This window comes from Danio rerio, chromosome 15 (genome assembly GCF_049306965.1).
Source record: "Danio rerio strain Tuebingen ecotype United States chromosome 15, GRCz12tu, whole genome shotgun sequence".
Lineage (NCBI taxonomy): Eukaryota > Metazoa > Chordata > Actinopteri > Cypriniformes > Danionidae > Danio > Danio rerio.
In genome coordinates, this window is record NC_133190.1 from 40010562 (window position 1) to 40032560 (window position 21999).

General features: G+C 39.2%; 1 protein-coding gene and 1 long non-coding RNA gene across 2 annotated transcripts in view; one reads left to right on the forward strand and one right to left on the reverse strand.

Annotated features, from left to right (window-relative positions):
• LOC100333235 (uncharacterized) overlaps window positions 1-15135 on the forward strand; it is a 58592-nt gene extending 43457 nt beyond the window's left edge. The window contains exons 11-14 of the mRNA XM_073923959.1: window positions 3351-3380; window positions 6403-6426; window positions 11797-11820; window positions 14577-15135. Of these exons, the coding sequence (XP_073780060.1) occupies window positions 3351-3380; window positions 6403-6426; window positions 11797-11820; window positions 14577-14605 (107 nt within the window). The 3' untranslated portion in view covers window positions 14606-15135. The remainder of the gene's footprint in view (window positions 1-3350; window positions 3381-6402; window positions 6427-11796; window positions 11821-14576) is intronic.
• Window positions 3920-6279, reverse strand: LOC141377898 (uncharacterized). The gene is made up of 3 exons (XR_012391007.1): window positions 5629-6279; window positions 5253-5364; window positions 3920-4153 (listed from the first exon to the last, which is right to left on the reverse strand). It is a non-coding gene; the product is annotated as an uncharacterized lncRNA (long non-coding RNA).
• Window positions 15136-21999: the final 6864 nt, after the last annotated feature.

Here is a 21999-nt window from a genome sequence, read left to right on the forward strand (position 1 = left end):
TTACAAGTATATTTCACTTAAAATAAATAGCATGTCTGGTATCGTTAAATTTTTAATTCCAAAATGCATATGCAAGTGTAGATGTAATCTTATTTCTTCTTAAACATTCTTTGAAAAAGAACACTATCATGAAAGATGCAAATTTCAGTTAAATATGTGACTGCTTTGAGTCCTAATAGGAATCCAAATAAACAACTATATTGAACAATTCAAACTGCAGAATAATGTTGAAAAGACTGTACATATTTGCTTAAAAAAACATTCAAATTAATTGTATTGTCCATTTTGGCAATGAGTTTTGAGATGACTTTATTTGTGCATTATATTTTGTCAACCTAAAACTTCCATGAAATGTAAAATTCTATTAGTTCTGTAAAATCTTTCATTGTGAATATATTTACGCTATGACCCTGTATTTTTTTTTTTAATTTTAAAATAGGTATCTCTACATCATCACGCGTGTGTCTAAAATAAAATAAAATATGTTAACATTCGAGGTTACAGAAGTAACCCTTCGTTCCCCGAGGAGGGGAACGGAAGTGCTATAAGTGGATTTGATTTGAAATCCACGAAATGGGAGGATTCGGATCAGAAGCCGCTTCCCTGGAGAGTATTGAACGGGCCAATGAATGATGGAGCGAGCAAACGCCATACTTTTAAGCTGAAGAGACTTTCAAACAGCTAAGGGAAAGTCATTATGACGACGGAGTATAGCACTTCCGTTCCCCTCCTCGGGGAACAAAGGGTTACTTCTGTAACCTCGAACGTTCCCCTTCGGTTGGGGAACTTCAGTGCTATAAGTGGATTTGATTTGAATATATAGTCAAGCAAGCGTGACACACCCACATCATGGGGGGCGCGGTCCTCCAACGTGTCCCTGGCCCTAATTTATCCTACTTCAACAGAAGTCTTACGGATTTAGATATATTTTTTGAGAAGTCGTGAGCATCTAGATAATTCTAGGAAAATACAACAGTACGTTGGGAAGCGTGCAATCCCGGTAGGGAGGACGCTGCGGAGGCCATCCGTTACCCAAGGGGGGATAGATGGCAGAATTTACATATGGACTAGCCCTAAAAAGGGGGAGTACGCATAGCAGAAGAGTGGTTAGCGGAGAGGGAAGACACGGGTCCGCCCAGGGGGGGGGACTTAACCGTGGCGGAATAAGCATATGGGATCGCCTAGTGGGGATCACGCATAGCAGGCACCTTTACCCAAAACGCGGGCTGACCAGCAGGCAGACCTACAACGTAGTGGGCCAGCAAGTGACTCCTCCGCTGAGTCAGTGCTGGGGGCCACGGAGGAATCTGCAGGGCTCACCTGACGGGGAACTTTACTGACAGATAAAAGGGTGCACGTATCTCCGTGTTAGGGAAAATGGCGCAACAAGTGTGTCTCAACACCCTACTGAGTTGTTTCCTCAATCACCAAGGGGTTACCTAATACCCTTGAGGAAACCGGCTCCACTCGCATATTGTAAAACCTTGCAAAAGTGTTGGGTGTCGCCCAGCCCGCAGCTCTGATGTCTGTTAGAGAGGTGCCGCGTGCACGCGCCCAAGAGGATGCAACGATCCGAGTGGAGTGTGCACGCACTCCCGGGGGACACGGCTGACCTCGACTCGAATAAGCGAGTGAAATGCCATCCACAATCCAGAGGGATAATCTTTGTTTCGATACGGCACTTCCCTGCTGCCGACCGCCATAACAGACAAAGAGCTGCTCAGCTGATCTAAAATTCTGTGTACGGTCCACATAAATGCGCAGAGATTTATTAATTACAATATGATATAATAAAATATAGTCAAAGATAATATAATATAATATGATATAACAATTTAATAATATAATATAATTAAACAGAATAATATAATGATATAATATACAGTAATTTAATATAATAGTAAATAATATAATATAATCTAAATATTAAAATTATATTAATATAATTTAGATATTATAAATATAATAATATAATTTACTGCAATAATTAAAAATATAAAATAATGGTTCTAATAACAGATATAATTTATTTTCGTTTGATTAGAATTTAATTACCAATATTTTTATCACCTGAATCATTAATTTAATTAGTCTGATAGAAATCTAATTACCGGAATTATTAATTTATATTAAACTGATAAGAATCTAATTACTGGAACTATAAAGTTGATATAAAAGGGGCGGGGCTTAGACCAGAAGATCCGCCTCAGGGGCGGGGCTACAATCCATCAAACTTTTTGACATGTGGTCCATCATATTATTCTCTCTTATTTATATATATATATATATATATATATATATATATATATATATATATATATATATATATACATACACACACACACACATATCAGTTTTTCAAGCTCATATTCATAATGAATTATAACTCAGTTTATAATTATTTCTAATCAATTTTAACAATTCTATAAATGTATTTATAAAGACTTAATTAAACCTACAATCTATTAAAATGACAGCTACAATTATAATACTAATATTATTATTAGTTTATGCTTTGCATTTTTCAATACACAGTGGTGTAAAAAAGTGTTTGCCCTCTTAAAGATTTCTTATTGTTTGCATGTTTGTCACACTTTAATGCTTCAGATTATTTAAAAAATAATAATAGTCAAAGATAATACATTAAGCCATTTTTAAAGGATTTTTATTAACAAGAGAAAACATAGTGCTGGCAACGCAGTGGCACAGTAGGCAGTGCTGTTGCCTTACAGCAAGAAGGTCGCTGGTTCGAGCCTCGGTTGGGTCAGTTGGCGTTGCGGATGTTTTCCAGAGATTGGTTGCAGCTGGAAGGGCATCCGCTGCGTAAAACAAATGCTGGATAAGCAGGCGGTTCGTTCAACTGTGGCAATCCCAGATTAATAAAGGGAGTTAGCCGAAAAGAAAATTAATGAATGAATGATTCATTTAGATATTTTTACTGTATGTTATATTGTATAGCAGTATATACAAAAGATTCATAAAGGTTTTGAAGCTTCATGGAGAATAAAGTTATGATGACCCAGTAGTGCACAACACAACATTTCAATAACCAAACTATCTCAAAACACAACAAAAATAGCAATGTATTGTGAAAAAATTATTGTGGTGTCTAGAAGTAATCACTCTTTCGATCTGTATAGCTAACATTCTGAAATATCGTTGTGTTGTTGCTTAATGTCATTGTGTTGTGTGCACAAACTTAATACTTGTAAATGACATTAATTGCTATTCAATTTTAAGTGCTGCTTTTCACCTCCACTTTGTGGTGAAAAAGACAAAAATAAAAGACTATATATGTATTCATGAAAATGTGTAATAATTATGAATAATATGATTAAACTCATGTTCAGCTTCAGGCTCTGCAAACTTCACACATTCAGGTAAGAGAAAAACATCTATTCTAAATAAATCTATTTATTTCTTAGAATTGTTTAGGAAATGCTGTTTCTTCTCTCTCTTCTTTTGACAATTAGGGCTGAAACCCAGAACAAAAATAGAATACACTGTAAACGATTTCTTGTTAAATTAACAGTAAGTTACTGGCAACAATTATCCAGTAGCTGCTGTATTTCATAAAACAGTAACATTACTGTAATACTAATTACATTAGTATTACATTTACTGTACAATGTAATACATCATTTTACTGTTGTTGATTTTTACTGTAACACCAATTACAGTAGTGATACACATACTGCAAAACTGAAAACAGTATTTTATTGTACATTTTTACCATGAAGAACTACGGTATTTTAACGTTACTTTCATTATTACTGTATAGTATTTTACAGTTATTAAATGTTATTCTATTTTATTTAATAGTGCTACTTTATAATGGGTAAAAATGTTCAAAAATTGCAAAAGTGTTATTTTAACTGTTCAAGAAATACAAGAAAAATAAAGAAACTGAAACTTTAACTTCACAATAAAGGTTTATTGTGTAAACCATGCTAAAACAGTAGCAATTATTCAATATAACAAAGCAACAGAACACTAATAAACAATTGATCATTAAAACCAGTCAACAATTAATGCATCAAAAATTATTACAATTTTTAAAACAGGTGAAAATACTGCTACAAGACAGGAAATGATGAAGGCCAAATGATGTGGAAAGGGACAGTGAAAAAGGGCAGCAGCACTTCTGATGATCCTGCAAAAATGACACGCAAAATCAATCACTGGAGTAAAAACTAATCATCCCTCAAACCATTTAATTCATTCAGAAACGAAACACTGCACTGTTGTTTTTATATATATATATATATATATATATATATATATATATATATATATATATATATATATATATATATATATATATATATATATAAATATACATAACAGTTATAATATATATAACAGTTTTTTTTAATTGTTTTTGTTGGTGAAATACAGTTTGTTGTCAATTCACAATTACACTAACGTTAATGGGGAAAAGATCTTGGGCATTGTTCTTGAAGATCGCTAGTCAGGTGTCCACACAGGTGTGTAAAAAATAAAGTCTTATCTTAACTTAATGTCCGACTCTGTATAGCTCGAATATCTGATTCCATGATCACACTACTAGTGCTTCCACGGATTTAAGAGGGGTAAACACAGTTCATTCTCACTTTAAGAGGCTACAAATTTAAAATTAAATAAATAAAAATATTCTAATTTAACGTGACTAATGTTAATTAAATACTTTTAGGCTTTTAACACGTATAAATCCACTTCTAACTTACAGATAAGATTGCGTTAGAGAACATGAAAGCCGTGGGTGATTTTTTTAAATAATGCTAATGATGAGTTACTGATATTTGGTTTGCATAAAACAAAGTAATCACTAAGCATTCATTTTTGGCAAAATCTGCAGAGAGGCTCAGCGACACGAGGAAATGTGTTAAAGTTGAGTAGAGAACTAAAGAGCAGTCTAGCCTACTTCATTAAATGTTTGTGGTAATATTCTGCTGTCAATTCGTATTACTGTATTTCAATATGCAGCAGTGATGGCATGTCAGCGAGACAAATAAACATTTTATCGAGTCATTTCATACAATTTATTTATTTATTTATTTTTTATACAAACCCTCTAGTGACATTTCCTCAAACTAAATCATCATAGCGTTACTGTGCACAGCATCAGTAAAACGTTGAGAATAATTTAAATACTTAATTTTTTAAAACAGTCACTGCTGATTAGAAACTAACATTAAAGCTAAGCTTACAGAAATCCTGTATGCATGACAATATAAAGATGTATTACTCACTGATGTCGAAGCACTTCCAGGTCATCAGAGATGTAGACAGGACAGAATATGTGCTATCAAATGAGCTCTTGTGCAGCCTTTGTTGGACATCCAGGTAGTATGTTCACCCACACTGTAAGAAACAAAAACAGAAACAATTTATTAAAATGTGAGGGATAGTAAACATGTTTGGTCTACAGAGAGAAGAAAATGCTTACTTTAAGCATTGATCCTAATGAATCTATTTCTGAACTACATTTAACCTTATCACGGAAACAGCATTTTTGAGCTTTTAGACCAGGGGTGCTCAACCTTGTTTGCTTTAAATTAGAATTAAAACAATAAATCTCTATGTCAAATAAAATACTTCAGATCTAAATAAAGCAGGTGATTTTACCTAAAGGTTCCTTCCCTCCAGTTAGTTTGGCTGCAAATCCCTCCACATCTGTGCTTTATTCGGTTCTTGTCTTAAGAGTAACTGGTGTCACATTCCAGGTTCATCACAATCTGAGCTAGAAAGACAATATGGCAAAAGACAAGACATATATAAATAAGTCTCAGAATAAAATATTTAAATGGATAGTTTACTTTTCTGCCACCATTACTAAATGTGTTTTAAATCCATTTAAATTTCTGTTAAACACTAAAGCAGATATTTTGAAGAATGTTAGTAACCAGTAACTATTGACATCCATATTTGAACCAAATTTCTTTAAAAAATACGAGTTTGTGTTCAACGGAACAAATTAAATGTATAACTATTTTGAAACAAGTGGAGGATGCCAAAGATGCTATTATTTTCATTTTGGGGTGAACTGTCCCTTCAATTCAAGTGTCAAGCAATAGTCATAAAAACGAATGTGTCGCTTGAGGAAAACTAAATCAAGTACCTTCTTTGAACAAGCAGAATCATTATGCCATTGTATTCAGTGATTCTCTTTTACATTTTCCCACTATAAAACGATAGCTTCAACATGCAATCCATGTTAACAAAAAAATGAATAGCATAAAATAACATATTGAACTAAACTTACAGTTACGCCCAGTAAAATTGCTAATAAACACAAAGACAACAGTTATAGAAAAAAATGTTTGTCTAATATTTACTCAGCACTTGGTAGGCAAATAGCATAGCCGTGGCTGTTTTAACACCAGATTTTGTTTATCTTAGGAACTGCTGGAAGAAGAAAAAGAGGTTGTACATGAAACTCCTCACAACAAATCTGTGAACAACTTGACATTTAAAAATCTAATCAAAATGTGGAAGACATCAACATTACCTTGAATAATCAAGTGAGGAGTGATTTGTTGCATCAGTTTTTCAACATCAATTACTGTAGCTGAAAAACAGATAAATATAATAAGAGTAAAATAAGACTTAACATTAATTAATCTAAATCTATGGTACAACCATACCAATCTGTATGGGGTTAAAATACATTTGTACACAAATCATTCCCTGACCCCGTCAATTTCACTTAGAATAGGATGGATATATATATATATATATATATATATATATATATATATATATATATATATATATAGTGATAATGACTTTGGCTTATATCTGTGTACTCAGAATGTACACTCACCTCAGGTACACCTGAACACCAAAAATTAAATGTACAATTAATGACACACTATACATCAAGCTCATTAACATTATTGAGAAATAGACAATTAATATGTATTTTGTTAATATTAACGTTAGCTTAAAATAATTCAACTGCATTTAATTTTCAGCTCCATTTAATAAAACAGTTAAGACTCATTTCATTATGAGTTTAGTTTAAATAACTAACTTACAGTTGAAAAATATTACCATAATGATAGCTTAGTCATAATGACTATGTGAAGACCAGAGCTTACCTTAACGGTAAACGTTTAACTTTTCATGGTGACTTCGCCTTCATCTCAGTGTTGTGCTGAAATAGAAAATTCATTAATGCAGTTACAATAAGTTAAAGTTATGTTTTTTTTTCAGGTAACTTAACGTATGGTCAAAAACTCACTCAAGATAAACTCACTGTAACGTTATCTAATACCTCGCAAACACTACAATGACCGCCTGGCGTCTGTTATTTCTTGTTTAAAATACCGCTTGTTAACGGATAGCGTGACATAACATAAGAACCTACAACTAATGTCACTTGGTTAATTCTTTTAAAATACACACTCAATACACAGAAATACTTATAAAACAATCCTTTAACGGACAGAATTTGACTTTAAAACACTTACCGAGGATGAATTCGCTGGATGAAAGAAGACAGGTGAATTTCAAATTAGGAGAGCCGTTGCCTGCATGTCGAGTCGTGTCCGTTCGGTTCTATGAATCGGCTCCTTAGTGAACAGTAAAGAATCGAATCCGCCTAAAACCGATTCCTTTTTGTATACGATTCATTACTATTTCGTTGTACTGCTTGGCCACACGCATTTATGCACTAATTATACACTAATTGCCTATTGCTGAATGAGCTTGTGCACACGTGTGATCAAATAATTCCCGAGCAAACGGTTCAATTCGGTTCAATACGATTCAGAGTTGCTCGAGTGCTGAACCGAACCAGTGCAAACGTGATATTGAATACAATATAGTAAATTTGTTTTTTATTCACTTTACCAACGAAATCAATACATATATCTGACCTTGACAATAAGAATAAAGTTCGTTTGAAGTGTTTTGAGAATTATATATAAATATTTTTTTTTCTCCCAGAATTCATTTCACATCAACAAGCAAATGGTAATGGCGGATGAGAAAGCCCAGCTAATATTATAAATATTGCGTTTAATATGTCACGAAATGAAATTTTAACAGTGTTTCATGCGAGAATGTAGTTCTTACAAACTCAAATCTGTGGTTTATTTATAGATATCATGTGTAAATTTTAAGCGTGCTTTGCCTATAGCGGAGATTCTGACCTCCAGGGTGTCCATCATCACTCATGTATCCGGCGAAACGAGGTTATAATCGGCTAGACATGTGAGACTTGCCCCGGTCTTAGATGGCTCTATAATGAATGTGTTATGAAATTTAGTTTTAACCGTTTTTCATGCGGGAATGTAGTTGTTTTAAACTCAAGTCTGTGGTTTATTTATAGGGATGGTGGATATTTTAAAATATTGTTTTGAAAATGCGGAGATATGTGACCTCCATGGTGATGACGAGTGCCCTAACCTCATGAATCCGTCTAAAGCAGGCTGGTCATTCTGACATTTAAGCTGACTTTGGTTTCATGAATCAATTACTTTTGTTCCAGTTTACGTTTTGGTTAAGCACAAAGTTATGTTGATTAAAAATGATTTAATATTTTCATGTTAACCTTATAAAATTAAGGTGCAGTACACCCAAATATGGAAAACCAGGGGACAGTTTTATGCACTGAACAGTCTGAAGGAACTGGTTATTTTATTTTTCTTCACAAAATACTTTGTCAAAAAATAAAATAAACAATAATAATACTATAAAGTGTGTGTAGAGTTTTTCATGGTCATTTGCAGTACTGTATTTAGATGCACAGTAACTGATTTTTTCCCAAAATTCATTGTAAAATCTGCAGTAGCATACTGTTAATCATGTTCACAGTATGGAAATGTTGAGAATACATTATCATGCTGTGAAAACAGCAATATATACAGTAACACACTGTGCACAGCTTATACAGTAAACAACTGTTGAGAAATACAGTATAATACCGTGAAAACAACAGAAATCGTTTACAGTGTAGGAGAAGATTTGTGTAAGATTTTTAATGTGGTTTTCATGATAAGGGAAAGGGAGGCAAAAGTAAAGCAAAGGGATTTAACTTAATTTCCTTCAAAAAAAAAAAAAAAAAAAGTGTACATGTGGCTCAATTTGCCCCAGATTAGGTGTAAATTTATCTCAGGCAGTGGGTAAACTGACGAGCTTGACTCACTGAACATTAATCAAAACCAGATGAAATTTTAAAGATAACTTACTTACTTTAAAACCTACTGTAACATAATTTATTTATCAATTTTCAAATTCTCAAAGCTTAAAAGATATTTATTTTTAATACATTTACGTTATCTTTTAGTTTATCACCAAAGGTACAAACTTCCCAAAAAGAAACTAATAAACATTTTAGTCAAAAGACTAAGGCTCCTACACACCGGGAAACTTTTCGTTTGCGTTTATTGTCAGCGTTTTTCAGTATTTCAGTTTTTCAGAAAAGTATTTCAGTATTCAAACCCAAGCGCTTTTGACTGGCGTCAAGCTGAAGAGTATGCAAAATCACTCTTTTGACGTTAGATGGCGCTGCACAACTTTAAGCTTCTGACACCCGCTTGTAACTAGGGTTGGGTACCGAAACCCTGTGCCATTATAGCACGGGTACCTTGGTAACCGGTATGTACCGGTATTAAATCAGAATATAAATTCGGTGCCTAATTCCAGTGCTGCAGCAAAAACGTAAAAAGCATCAAAGGAGTGCACGAAAAAAGGCACAAGCGTCGTGTCACAGCATCACTAAACATTTAATTCTAAACAACTTTGAGGAATACGGACAGGCGATATCAGGCGTTTGTTACAAGCCGAAGGTATCACAAATACACTATTAATCAATCGCGTTTACAATTACAACGCCGCATTAAACGGTGCTAATACCATTTCAAACTCCGCTAAAGACGCCATTCTGATTGCAAACGCCGCAAATAACGCGCGTAAACCTGTAAAAACGCTGTTTTAGTGTTAGTAAAAAGCTCGGCTTATAACAGATCCGCTTGCCACAAAACGCGTTTAAAACGGCGTTTTAATCCCACTGAAATGCGTTCTAAACAAGTGTGCCGCAAGCCTGCGTTTGAGTGAAGGTTTCGGCCGTTAGATCGCCCCCTGGGGGCTGGCTGCAGTACAAGTCATAAAGCCCGCCTCCTCCGTGTTAATGAAGGAGACTTGAGCCCAAATAAAAAAAAATATTACACTTGCAATAAAATGTCCCGAAAGATAGTTCTGGTCGATTAAGGCACTGGTTATTGTGCTGAAATAGGTGCAGATCTTCATTTTTGTAAACAGTTTGTTTTTAGCAGTAATTTAATGCTGGGCGTGTCATCGTGATTGACAGCTGTGATTGACAGTTTCTCAAAGCGCGGCGTCTAAGCTTCGGCAGGAGACTGAAGTAGACTGAAATGTTATTATTCGATTTCTGTGTTATTTTACCATGACAAAATGAGTTCAGCAGTAAACTATAGTTTCTGACATACATGATCCTGGTGGAACACTGTTTATTCGCTAAGTTCAGGGCTTTTTTCGGGCTTTATTAGTTTGCTGATACACGCCTAACCACCCAGATAGCAAAACACAGTTCCGGCTAGATTCTCGCCTGCCGGAGACTTATCTCTTAGAGCTCAGACTGACTAATGTTACCTCTGCTGGACCTACTCCGGATGCCTGGACTCACTACCCAATACCAGCCCGAGTCAATCGAGCCAGATGCGGCGGCCGAGCGAGCAGGCGCTGCCGCATGCGAGCCGGAATCAGCCCGCGACGCCGCGAGTAAGTTATGCGCTGCGGCCTGGAGCTGGCGCGATTGAATATATAAACCCCTCATATTTGTTAACGTTATTACATCCATTTGTGTTGATATGACAGCAAACGCATGCTGAGAAGTTCGGGGGGTGTGGTTGATTTTACATAAAGCGTTTGGTTGGAAGCTCGACTCTGCTCATTTTCGCAGCTCCTCCTCTGGCTCCATCAGACAATCCTTCTGCGCATGTCTGGCTCCAATTTCAGCAGTCTTTTGCGACAGTTTGTGCCCGTCAAGCAGGCGTTTTGCCCTCAAGGCGTTCAATGGGAAAAAGGGTTGTCGCGTCGTCCATATTTTTTACAGTCATTGGTTCTAAATGGCGATTTCCTGAAGTATAATGAGCCAGACACGCTGATTTCCACAGCCAGTAAGCTTGAGCTGCTCTCACCCAATCAACGATGAACAGAACCAGACAAGACTAATTCACCACTGATCGTAGCGGAAAAAGTGACTCTGAACTAATAGCAAATGCCTATTTACAAAGTACCTTTTACCATAGATCAATTACACGTCTTTATGCTTGTAAATGTTCGTTTTAGATAGATGGCATCAGCAGAAATGTATATTTTGGAAGTGCCTTGGCAAAAGTGAGCGGGCATGTTATTGTAACCCTTTTTTCTGGCTGTTTACAGACCAGTCTCTCCAACGTGGGTATCGTAAATAAACGCTGGTTACCGGGGTGATAATTTCTTTTCTTTAATCTGGAACATCGACATAACATTCACAAACAACATTACAACAGCATTGCATCTGCCGAATTCATCCACTTCCTTTTTTCCCCTCTCTCTCATGCTTTCCGGTGCGCCTCCCTTAAAGGAGCCAGAGCACAACAATAACTTTCTCAACTAACACTAGATTTCAGTGCCCAGTATATTTCACTGCTGTTAAATTTCAGGTCCTGTAGCCCCTCTACATGCAGTTAAGAAAGACAAAAATGAAAGACTATAATTATATCACATTGATATTTGTGAATAGCCAACAGCAACTAATGTAGATTAACTGCTGTTCAATTTCAGGTCCTGCAGCCCCTCTACAGGCAGGTAAGAAAGACAAAAAACCCTTGAAAAAAATTTTTAAGTCAAAAATGGCTTGCCATATTTTAAGAAAAATAATGCTTAATTATTTATTGGAAAACTATAAGTCTGATAAAGCTTAAAGATATAGCAACAAAATCTAACGCATCTAAATACAGCTTTTGGCCAAATTTGGGGCTTGTATAATTTTTTAAATGCTCTGATTATAAAAAATTAATATTTAACATTTTTTATTAAAAAAACAACAAGTCGTTGGCTATGCAGAGACCATATTTAATCAGAAATCTAGTGTACATAGTTTTACGTTAGGAAATGCAGTCTTGAATTTACAAACAATCGGCAAGTACCAAAGAACAGATGTAAGACATTGATGAAATGTAGTTTTCAGTCACGCTCATGTAAGTCGTATTTAACTTGTTTAGTTTTGCCTTAATTCATTTTTGATTTCCGTCTTCAACACAGGATTTATTTACAACACATTTTTTAACACAATAGTTTAACTAACTCATTTCTAATATCTACTTTATCTTCCACAAGGTGACAGTCAGTGCATAATATTTTACTAGTTATTTTGCAAGAAGTATTTTAGTATTTTTAAGTATTTTAGTTTTTTTATTAAGATTAAAGTGTAATTTAGACTTAATCAGTTAACTACGAAAGTTAAAATAATTAGTCAAATGATTTTGTAACTGATTTGTTGTGTACATCAAAAATATACAGTAAATATTTCTTAAGGAAGCTAATAAAATGAGCTTATTTTTATTAAAATTAAAAACAGCTTTTATTCACGAAGTAAACAATAAAAATAGGACGTATTATGACGAGTATAATTATTTTTTAGGAAACACTGTAAAAATTTTCAAAAACATTATTTTAAATGAATGGGAGGGCAAAATAAATTGACTTAAACTGTAGGCCTGTTAAAGTTTACAGGTGCAACAATGTGCCTTGATGTACTTGAATGTTAGAGATGTGTTCTCCTACACCAGTACAAAGTCACTTGTCAAATAAATGAACAAGGAAGATTATTTTGAGTTTAAGTTATTTCTCTTGTTTATGAAGACTGCAGAGTGATGCATGAACAAAAATTACTTTGAATAATGTTTTAAGTATTTTGTGATGCATATGTTAAAATGTGCTCCTAATAGTAAGTGGCCCCTGCCTGCCCCCACAGGTTAGTAGTAAGCTAATGTAATTTCATAATGCAAATATTAAATTCATGCTAACAAACAAATAATCAAAGGAAATGTATTAATGTAATACAATATGAATTGATGTTTACTTTAAACTGCAATTATATTGTTCTATTAAAATGATTTTTTAAAATATTTTGTCAAATAAAAAAATTTTTAGGACTCATCCACCATCATTTTGTGGCTAAAAAGTATCGATTCAGGCACCGTTTTGGCACCAGTATCGTTTTAAAAGTATCGATTTAGCACCGGTATCAAAAAAAACCCAAATGATACCCAACCCTACTTGTAACACAGAAGAAGAGGAGGAGAGGAAGTTCACACTTGTTGTTAAAGTTATTGGTGACTCGAACAATCATGGATGGTTTAAGAAGCAGCTCGCGTTTCCATCAACGTTTAACGTCTCGCGACTAAATAACGGGCGTCAATGTGATCGTGCACACCAACATGCAAAACAGCAGGCGTAAAAGCGTGATTTAAAAAAAAAAAACGTCTCATGCTCGTTTTTTTATTTGACGCTCCGCATCAAAACCTTCTCCACCAATCAGATCGGCACTTTTGTTCAAGTGCACAGAGCTGCTGAAATTACAGTAAACAGCACTTGGAGGCGCTCAAGCTTGTCCTGTGACTGTTTTATTTTTTTTTTCTATATTGCAGTTTTTCTCCTTTGTTTTGTAACAAAGGAGATCCTTTGTACAGATCCTAAGTGTTCAGCTTTGAATTAATGATAAATTCCGGCCGCAGTATTAAACTGATTGCTTATTCAGATTCTCCACTTCATTTTGTCCTTCCATGCATTTAACTTTCGCAACGCACTGAAACCCCTCCAACTCAAGGTAAGAAACACAAAAATGAAAGGCTATAATTAAAACACATTAACATTTATCAATAACAAACAGCAACTACAGAAACAATGTAGAAATAATGTAACTGCTATTGAATTTTAAATGAGACAGACACTCCATCTGAAGGTGAGTAAGACAAAAGTTAAACACTATAATTATTATTATCAGTATTATGATTGCTTATTCATATTCTCTGTTTTATTTTGTCCCTCCATGCATTTGTCTTTTATGGAGGACCAGTCTTTGTCTTTGATAGACTTAAATGAGCTGGCAACAATGTGAAGATGCAATTGTCTAAAAATCACATATGGAAAAACCAGCAAATCTGAAATAGCACAAAGTTAGGAATTTATGAGACTTGAAGTACAATGCAGTTGCCAAATGTCAACACAACAATTGATTTCAGTTAAAGTATTGTGGTTAAAAAAATGTAAATAAATGATGAGATAATAAATGATAAAACATCTTAAACTTAACATTAAGAGCACTGGACCGGAATGCAAAGCTTCAAGATGCCTATGTTACATTACTTGCATACACTTTAAAAACAAAATATGGCACTGGAGATTGGACTACTTTATAGCTGACCAAAAAAACATGAAAAATCAGATTATATTCCACCATACAACGATTTCTATACTTACAAGCAATAGAAAATTATGCTTTTTTATATTTACTTTAATTTGTACATTGTAATATGCTAAAGGTTTGTCACCTTTTCTAGAGAATACACCATTCCTCCGCACTGCTTGATGTAACCCAGTTCAAAAGGAGCACCGGATTCATCACCAAACTCTTCACTCAAGTTAATTGTGCCAACCAGCCTATTTTTATTATTCTTTGTGGTTTAGTTTTTGTTTGGCACTTGTTAAGATACTGTGTTGTAATCTAAGCTTGTTGTGTAGCCTACTTTTACTGATTGTTAGGAATCGAATAACTTCTATGAGAATTAGCTTATCAGATAACAGTCCTTGTTTTGCTAATTGCTAATGTTGAGAACTTTACGTAAACTCTGTTAGAATAGTGTTTCTTATTTTTTTTTGGATAGTTTGTGTAGTAGCACCATGTATGTGAAGGTTACGGTTTTAATTTCTAATGTACCATTTTCCTTTGGTTAATACGTTTAGTGGGTTGGGATTTGGTTAAATTGTTTTGTTTTATTTCTTTGTTTTGGCAACACTCCTGTTTTTAGTTTGATTCAGTTTATTAATTAATTCACATTATGAATCCCTATATTCATTGTTACTTATGAATGTTTAATAAATTACAGTTTTCGTTTCACATATCCGTTGTTGTGTCTCTTATTTTAATAAGCACCAGAAAATCTTACTTAATATTATGTCTTATGCCTGTAATAACTAAACACATAGGAACACGGTACAATTTTACTTAATTTATTAATTCATTTGTATATTTAAATACATCTGTATATTTATAACAAATATGTACATACAATTCAACATCCAGATCTTTTTGACTAACTGCATCTCTGTTAAACACACACATACACACACACACTATGGGCAATTTAGTTCATCCAATTCCCTTTTACTGTATTTTCTGGAAAACATGCAAACTCCACACAGAAATGTTACCTGGACCAGCCAGGATTTGAACCAGCGACCTTCTTGCTGTGAGGTGACAGTGCTACCTATTGATTTACTAATTAAATTACTGATTCACTAAGCATGTAATTTTAATATTATAATATTTACTTTCGTCTGGTTGTTTCAAGTACTTTTTTGGCTCAAAATAATGATTTATTATATTTTAATAAACAAAGTTTAGTAGTTTATAAAAATAAAATTGATGTATCAGTTATTTATCTTTGTTCTTAATATCATATAATTGTTCATAATCAAATCTGTTATTAAAAAGCTCATTGTTAATTATCTTGGTCACACTTTGTTTTGTGTATTAAAATTATACTATTAATAAATCCCTAACTATGACTTGCCTCAAACATCTATTTTGCTGATTATAAGGTAGTAGTTGTTGTTAGGTATTGGGTAGAATTAGGGATATATAATTTCATGTAGAATGTGTTCTTTGAAAGTACTAACAAACAGCCGATGTCTTAATAATAGGCATGCTAATGAGCAACTTGTTAATAGTGGGAATTGTTCCTTATATTGAAGTGATACCAAATTTTCTTATCATACACTACGCTTGTGACAACACACAAGTGGTTGTTTTTTCTTTTATTCTTTAATTAATAAAGGCTATTTTAAATACAATTACATTTTTCGTTTTACTTTCCTTTAACTTCAGTGTGACCTAAAATCTGATCGCACAACTTTACTTATCTCTTCAGCACCACTAGCCTAACCAGTTGATTAAATAATTAGCTACAGTATATGTCAGAGACCTAAAAAGTTAAAGCTGCTAATGCACTGAAAACATTTCACAAACACTATTATAGTCTGCAATTCACTCACTGAACACTTTGCACAATGAAAAAAAAAAACAATGAATAAAGCCACATCCAGATCCAACATTCCCCATTTCAAATGTTTCATATCATTCAGTACTACGACAGAGGTACAATGATGATAGGAGAATGATAAAAAGATGCTGCTAGAAAGAAGTCTTTCAGAAGATCTCCAGAAATAACAAATAATTTGCTCTTTTTTACATTTTAAAAAACAAATTACAGGCTTCAGAAAGAACTGGGTTCTCACTGCATGAGTGTAATCTGACAACATACTGTACAGTAACTAATGGTATGGTTAATAACTAATGGTATGGTTCAGAGCCGGCCCAAGGCATAAGCGAACTAAGTGGCTGCTTGGGGCCCCGTGGCCACCAGGGGGCCCCCAAGAGTGCTTGAGATTATTGTGTGACTTTCGTTTTAGTTTGTTGAGTTGTGGATTAGTGGTGGGACAAAATATATGCCCATTTATAGTGTTATTTCTGACAGCGATACTCAGGCGCCAAGATATTTACCTAAATTTACAAAAGATCTGATTTAATTAATCAGTTTTCCACACTGACAGCAGAAGATAACCACTTTAGCTACAGTACACCCAGCTGCCACCAGGTTGCGCTTCCTGTAATGGCGGATCATCGGACATACACCAGCGTCATGTAAACAACTGACAGACAGATGAGCCATTGCAATGGTGAAAATCTCAGGCATACAGACACTTTCTTCTGTCCAAGCTGGGCCAAGGTATTTGTGTGTTCAGACATCCAGCTCCCCCGAATTTGCCACTAGTTTCTTTCTTACAGACGCGCTTTCACTTCGCTAAATCACTCGCGCGTGCCCGCGGCCAGTGCAACTTCTTATGTGCTCAAACTTTTTTAACTCCGCCAATATATATACAGATACAAGTGTGCCGCAAGCCTGCGTTTGAGTGAAGGTCTCGGCCGTTAGATCGCCCCCTGTGGGCTGGCTGCAGTACAAGTCATAAAGCCCGCCTCCTCCGTGTTAATGAAGGAGACTTGAGCCCAAATAAAAAAAAATTATTACACTTGCAATAAAATGTTCCGAAAGATGGTTCTGATCGATTAAGGCACTGGTTATTGTGCTGAAATAGGTGCAGATCTTCATTTTTGTAAAGCAAAATACACTCGGGCCAGTTCCGGCTAGATTCTAGCCTGCCGGAGAATTACCCCTCGAAGCTCAGACTGACTACCTCTGCTGGACCTACTCCGGATGCCTGGACTCACTGCCCGATTCTAGCCCGAGTCATTTGAGCCAGATGCGGCGGTGAGCGAGCCGGCGCTGCCGCATGCGAGCCGGAATCAGCCCGTGACGCCGCGAGTATGTTATGCGCTGTGGCCCGGAGCTGGCGCGATTGAATATATAAAACCCTCATATTTGTTAACGTTATTACATCCATTTGTGTTGATATGACAGCAAACGCATGCTGAGAAGTTCGGGGGGTGTGGTTGATTTTACATAAAGCGTTTGGTTGGAAGCTCGACTCTGCTCATTTTCGCGGCTCCTCCTCTGGCTCCATCAGACAGTCTTTCTGCGCATGTCAAGGCTCCAATTTCAGCAGTCTTTTGCGACAGTTTGTGCCCGGCAAGCAGGCGTTTTGCCCTCAAGGCGTTCTATGGGAAAATGGGCTGTCGCGTTGTCCATATTTTTTACAGTCATTGTACAGATATCAATAGGATATGAACATTTAATTTGAAGGGCTTTGCGTTTATTTGACTCTTACAGACCTTGTCAAAGTCTTGTAGAAGGTGTTTTGGCAAAAAATATTAGGGTAATTAAAAAACTTAAATAAATGAGTAAATAACTAATGTTGCCCTTCGGTTGGGGAACTTCAGTGCCATAGAGTGGATTGATTGAAATCCACGAAAGGGAGATTCGGATCAGAAGCTGCTTGTCTGGAGAGTATTGAACGGGCCAATGAATGAAAATGAATTGGCAGCTTAAGCTTGCGCAGGTGTGCTGCATCGCCAATTATCCCAGCATATAAGCACACCTGAAGCGAGCAAACACCATCCTTTTCGCTTCAGATCCTTTCTGAGTGAGTCGATGAGGGTTCCTCTTGCTGTTCAGCACTTCAGAGCGAACGAGTGTCTCCCGGTCCAGAGTGGGTTTTCGCGGTGGCAGATGGTCGAGCTGGGTTTCTCCCTTGCCTGCGGTTCTTTGGGTCCGGTCCTCCAGAGCGGTGCGTATTGTTGCAACTTTCCTAAAAGAGCAAAACAGTCGTGCAGCACGTCCTTTTCAGGATGGCGCTCCGACTGTGCGTTTCTGGATGCGGGGGTTTCCTGGCTCCGGATGATGGACACGCATGTTAATGCGGTGCTCGCGGGCGGTTCATGTCGTCATCGCAATGCCACGACCGTTGCACAGCTAAGATCGCGGCTAACTTTCGTAAGAGAGCGAGCCACCCCAGTTGCCTCCTGTTCTAAAAAAGCAGCGGGCGCTCGGGCAGATCTGAGGGTTCCAGTGGGAGATAATCCGCCGCCCACGGGCTCGCAGACCTCTCGCTCCTCACGGCGCTCCATCCAAGCTTTGGGTAGTGGGAGTGATCCGTCTAACCAGATGGTAGCTCTCACGCTCGCTGACACCGGAGATCAGATGTCCTACGCGGCATCGGAGGGTGGGCTTTCACTGTCCGACGAAGATCCGGACCCGCTCGCCCCCTCCGGGCAGGTGAGCGCCGTCAAATCGGATCCTGAAGCGGACATGTTAGCCGTGCTTTCCCGGGCTGCTTCGGCCGTGGGGTTGGAGCTGGTTCATCCCCCAGCTCCGCGGCCGGACCGACTAGATGGGTGCTACGTAGAGGACCAGAAGGCAAAGCTTTCGAAGCCTCTCGTCCCCTTCTTCCCGGAAGTGCACAGTAGGCTCACGCAGTCTTGGAGGGCACCTTTCTCTGCCCGTGCTGCGTGTCCCTCCGCCCTCACCGCCCTTGACGGCGGAGCTGCAGGGGGTGTGTGGCGATCCCGTCAGTGGAGCAAGCTATCGCGGTCAATCTTTGTCCGCGCGGCGCCTCTACGTGGCGGGGTTTGCCCCGCCTCCCGTCCAAAGCCTGTAGGTTGTCTGCCTCCCTCGGAGCCAGAGCTTATAAGGCTGCGGGCCAGGCTGCTTCTGCTTTGCACGCGATGGCCACCTACCAGCGCTACCAAGCGCAGGCGCTGGCCGAGCTGCACGAGGGCGGGTCTAACCCAAGCTTATTACATGAGCTGCGCACCGCAACCGACTATGCTCTTCGGACTACTAAGTCCGCCCCGTGTGTGCTGGGGAGGACGATGTCCACACTTGTGGTTCAGGAACGCCACCTCTGGCTAAACCTGGCCGATATGCGCGATGTTGACAAAGTTCGCTTTCTTGACTCGCCCATATCTGAGGCTGGCCTGTTCGGCGACACCGTCGGTGAATTCACCCAGGAATTCAAGGCGGTGAAAGAGTGCTTCCCGGATCAGCACACCCACTCCGCGCTGCCCCACCGCTGGTACGTCATCGATTGTAGCGATGATTCCATTAGCGAGGGCTCTGCCTGCCTGGTTAGCGTGGGCCAGCCCCTCGTGGTGGCTCATACGCACAATCAGACTCGGTTACGCGATTCAGTTCGCGAAACGGCCCCCCAAGTTCACGAGCGTGTATTTTTCCAGGGTCAACCCCCCGTCCGCCCCTGTCTTGCGAGAGGAGATTGCTGCCCTCCTGGCGAAGGGTGCAATCGAGCCAGTTCCTCCAGCCGAGATGGAGAGTGGGTTTTACAGCCCTTACTTCATCGTACCCAAAAAGAGCAGTGGGTCACGACCAATCCTAGATCTGCGCGTTTTGAACCGCTGTCTGCACAAGCTGCCGTTCAGAATGCTCACGCAGAGGCGCATTCTCCAATGCGTTCGTCCTCGGGATTGGTTTGCAGCCATAGACCTGAAGGGCGCGTATTTCCATGTCTCCATTCTTCCACGCCACCACCAATTTCTGTGGTTTGCGTTCGAGGGTCGAGCGTGGCAGTACAAGGTCCCCTTCAGGCTCTCTCTGTCTCCGCAAGTCTTCACCAAACTCGCGGAGGGTGCCTTAGCGCCCCTTTGGCTCGCGGGCATCCGCATACTCAATTATCTCGACGACTGGCTGATTTTAGCCCACTCGCGGGAGCAATTGATTGTGCACAGGGACAAGGTGCTTCGGCATCTACGCCTACTGGGGCTTCAGGTCAACCGAGAAAAGAGCAAACTCGCCCCCGTGCAGAGGATCTCTTTTCACGGGATGGAGCTGGACTCGATCACCATGGTAGCGCACCTCTCCGAGGAACGCGCTCGCCTGTTGCTGAACTGTCTGAGGGAGCTCGACAGCAATCTAGTGGTCCCACTGTAGTTCTTTCAGAGGCTCCTGGGGCATATGGCATCCGCAGCCGCCGTCACGCCGCTCGGATTGCTCCATATGAGACCACTTCAGCACTGGCTTCACGATCGGGTCCCAAGACGCGCATGGCACGCGGGCACACACCGGGTCTCTGTTACTGCGCTGTATCGCAGCGCCCTCAGCCCTTGGAACGACCCCTCTTTCCTACAGGCCAGTGTTCCTCTAGGACAGGCATCCAGCCATGTTGTTGTGTCAACAGATGCTTCCAACACGGGTTGGGGGCTGTGTGTCGCGGGCATGCGGCTGCGGGCCTGTGGAAGGGTGCCCAGTTGCATTGCAATATCAATCGCCTAGAGCTGTTGGCAGCGTATATCAACCGCATGGGGGGTATGCGCTCTCGCCGCATGTCTCAGCTCGCCCGCCGTCTGCTCCTTTGGAGTCACCCGCGGCTGAAATCGCTGCGCGCCATTCACGTTCCAGGCACGCTCAATCGTGCAGCCGATGTGCTCTCACGACAGCTGTTACGCCCTGGAGAATGGAGACTCCACCCCGAGTCTGTTCAGCTGATATGGGCGCGATTCGGGGAGGCCCAGATCGATCTGTTTGCTTTCCCCGAGAACGCTCATTGCCAGTTGTTTTTTTCTCTGACCGAGGGCTCTCTCGGCACGGATGCACTGGCCCACAGCTGGCCTCGGGGCATGCGCAGGTATGCGTTTCCCCCAGTGAGCCTGCTCGCGCAGTTACTTTGCAAGGTCAGGGAGGACGAGGAACAGGTTCTGCTAGTTGCGCCCCTTTGGCCCAACCGGACCTGGATATCAGAGCTCTCACTCCTCGCGACGGCCCTCCCATGGCGGATCCCTTTGAGAGAGGACCTACTCTCTCAGGGACAGGGCACCATCTGGCACCCTCGCCCCGATCTTTGAAACCTCCACGTGTGGTCCTTAGACGCGAGGAAGACTTAGGTAACCTACCGACTGCGGTGGTTAATACCATCACTTAGGCTAGAGCCCCCTCCACGAGGCCCGCCTACGCCCTGAAGTGGAGTCTATTCACTGAATGGTGCGTCTCTCGCAGAGAAGACCCCCGAAATTGCCAGATTAGTGTTGTGCTCTCTTTCCTTCAAGAGAAGTTGGACAGTAGGCTGTCGCCCTCCACACTCAAGGTTTACGTGGCCGCCATGTTCGCTTATCATAACGCGGTAGCTGGCGGCACCATGGGAAAGCATAACCTCATCATCCGGTTCCTTAGGGGTGCTAGGCGAATTAATCCATCTCACCCCCCTCTCATGCCCTCTTGGGATCTCGCCCTCGTTCTCACGAGTTTGCGAGCCGATCCCTTTGAGCCTCTCGAATCAGTATCTCTAAGATTTCTGTCC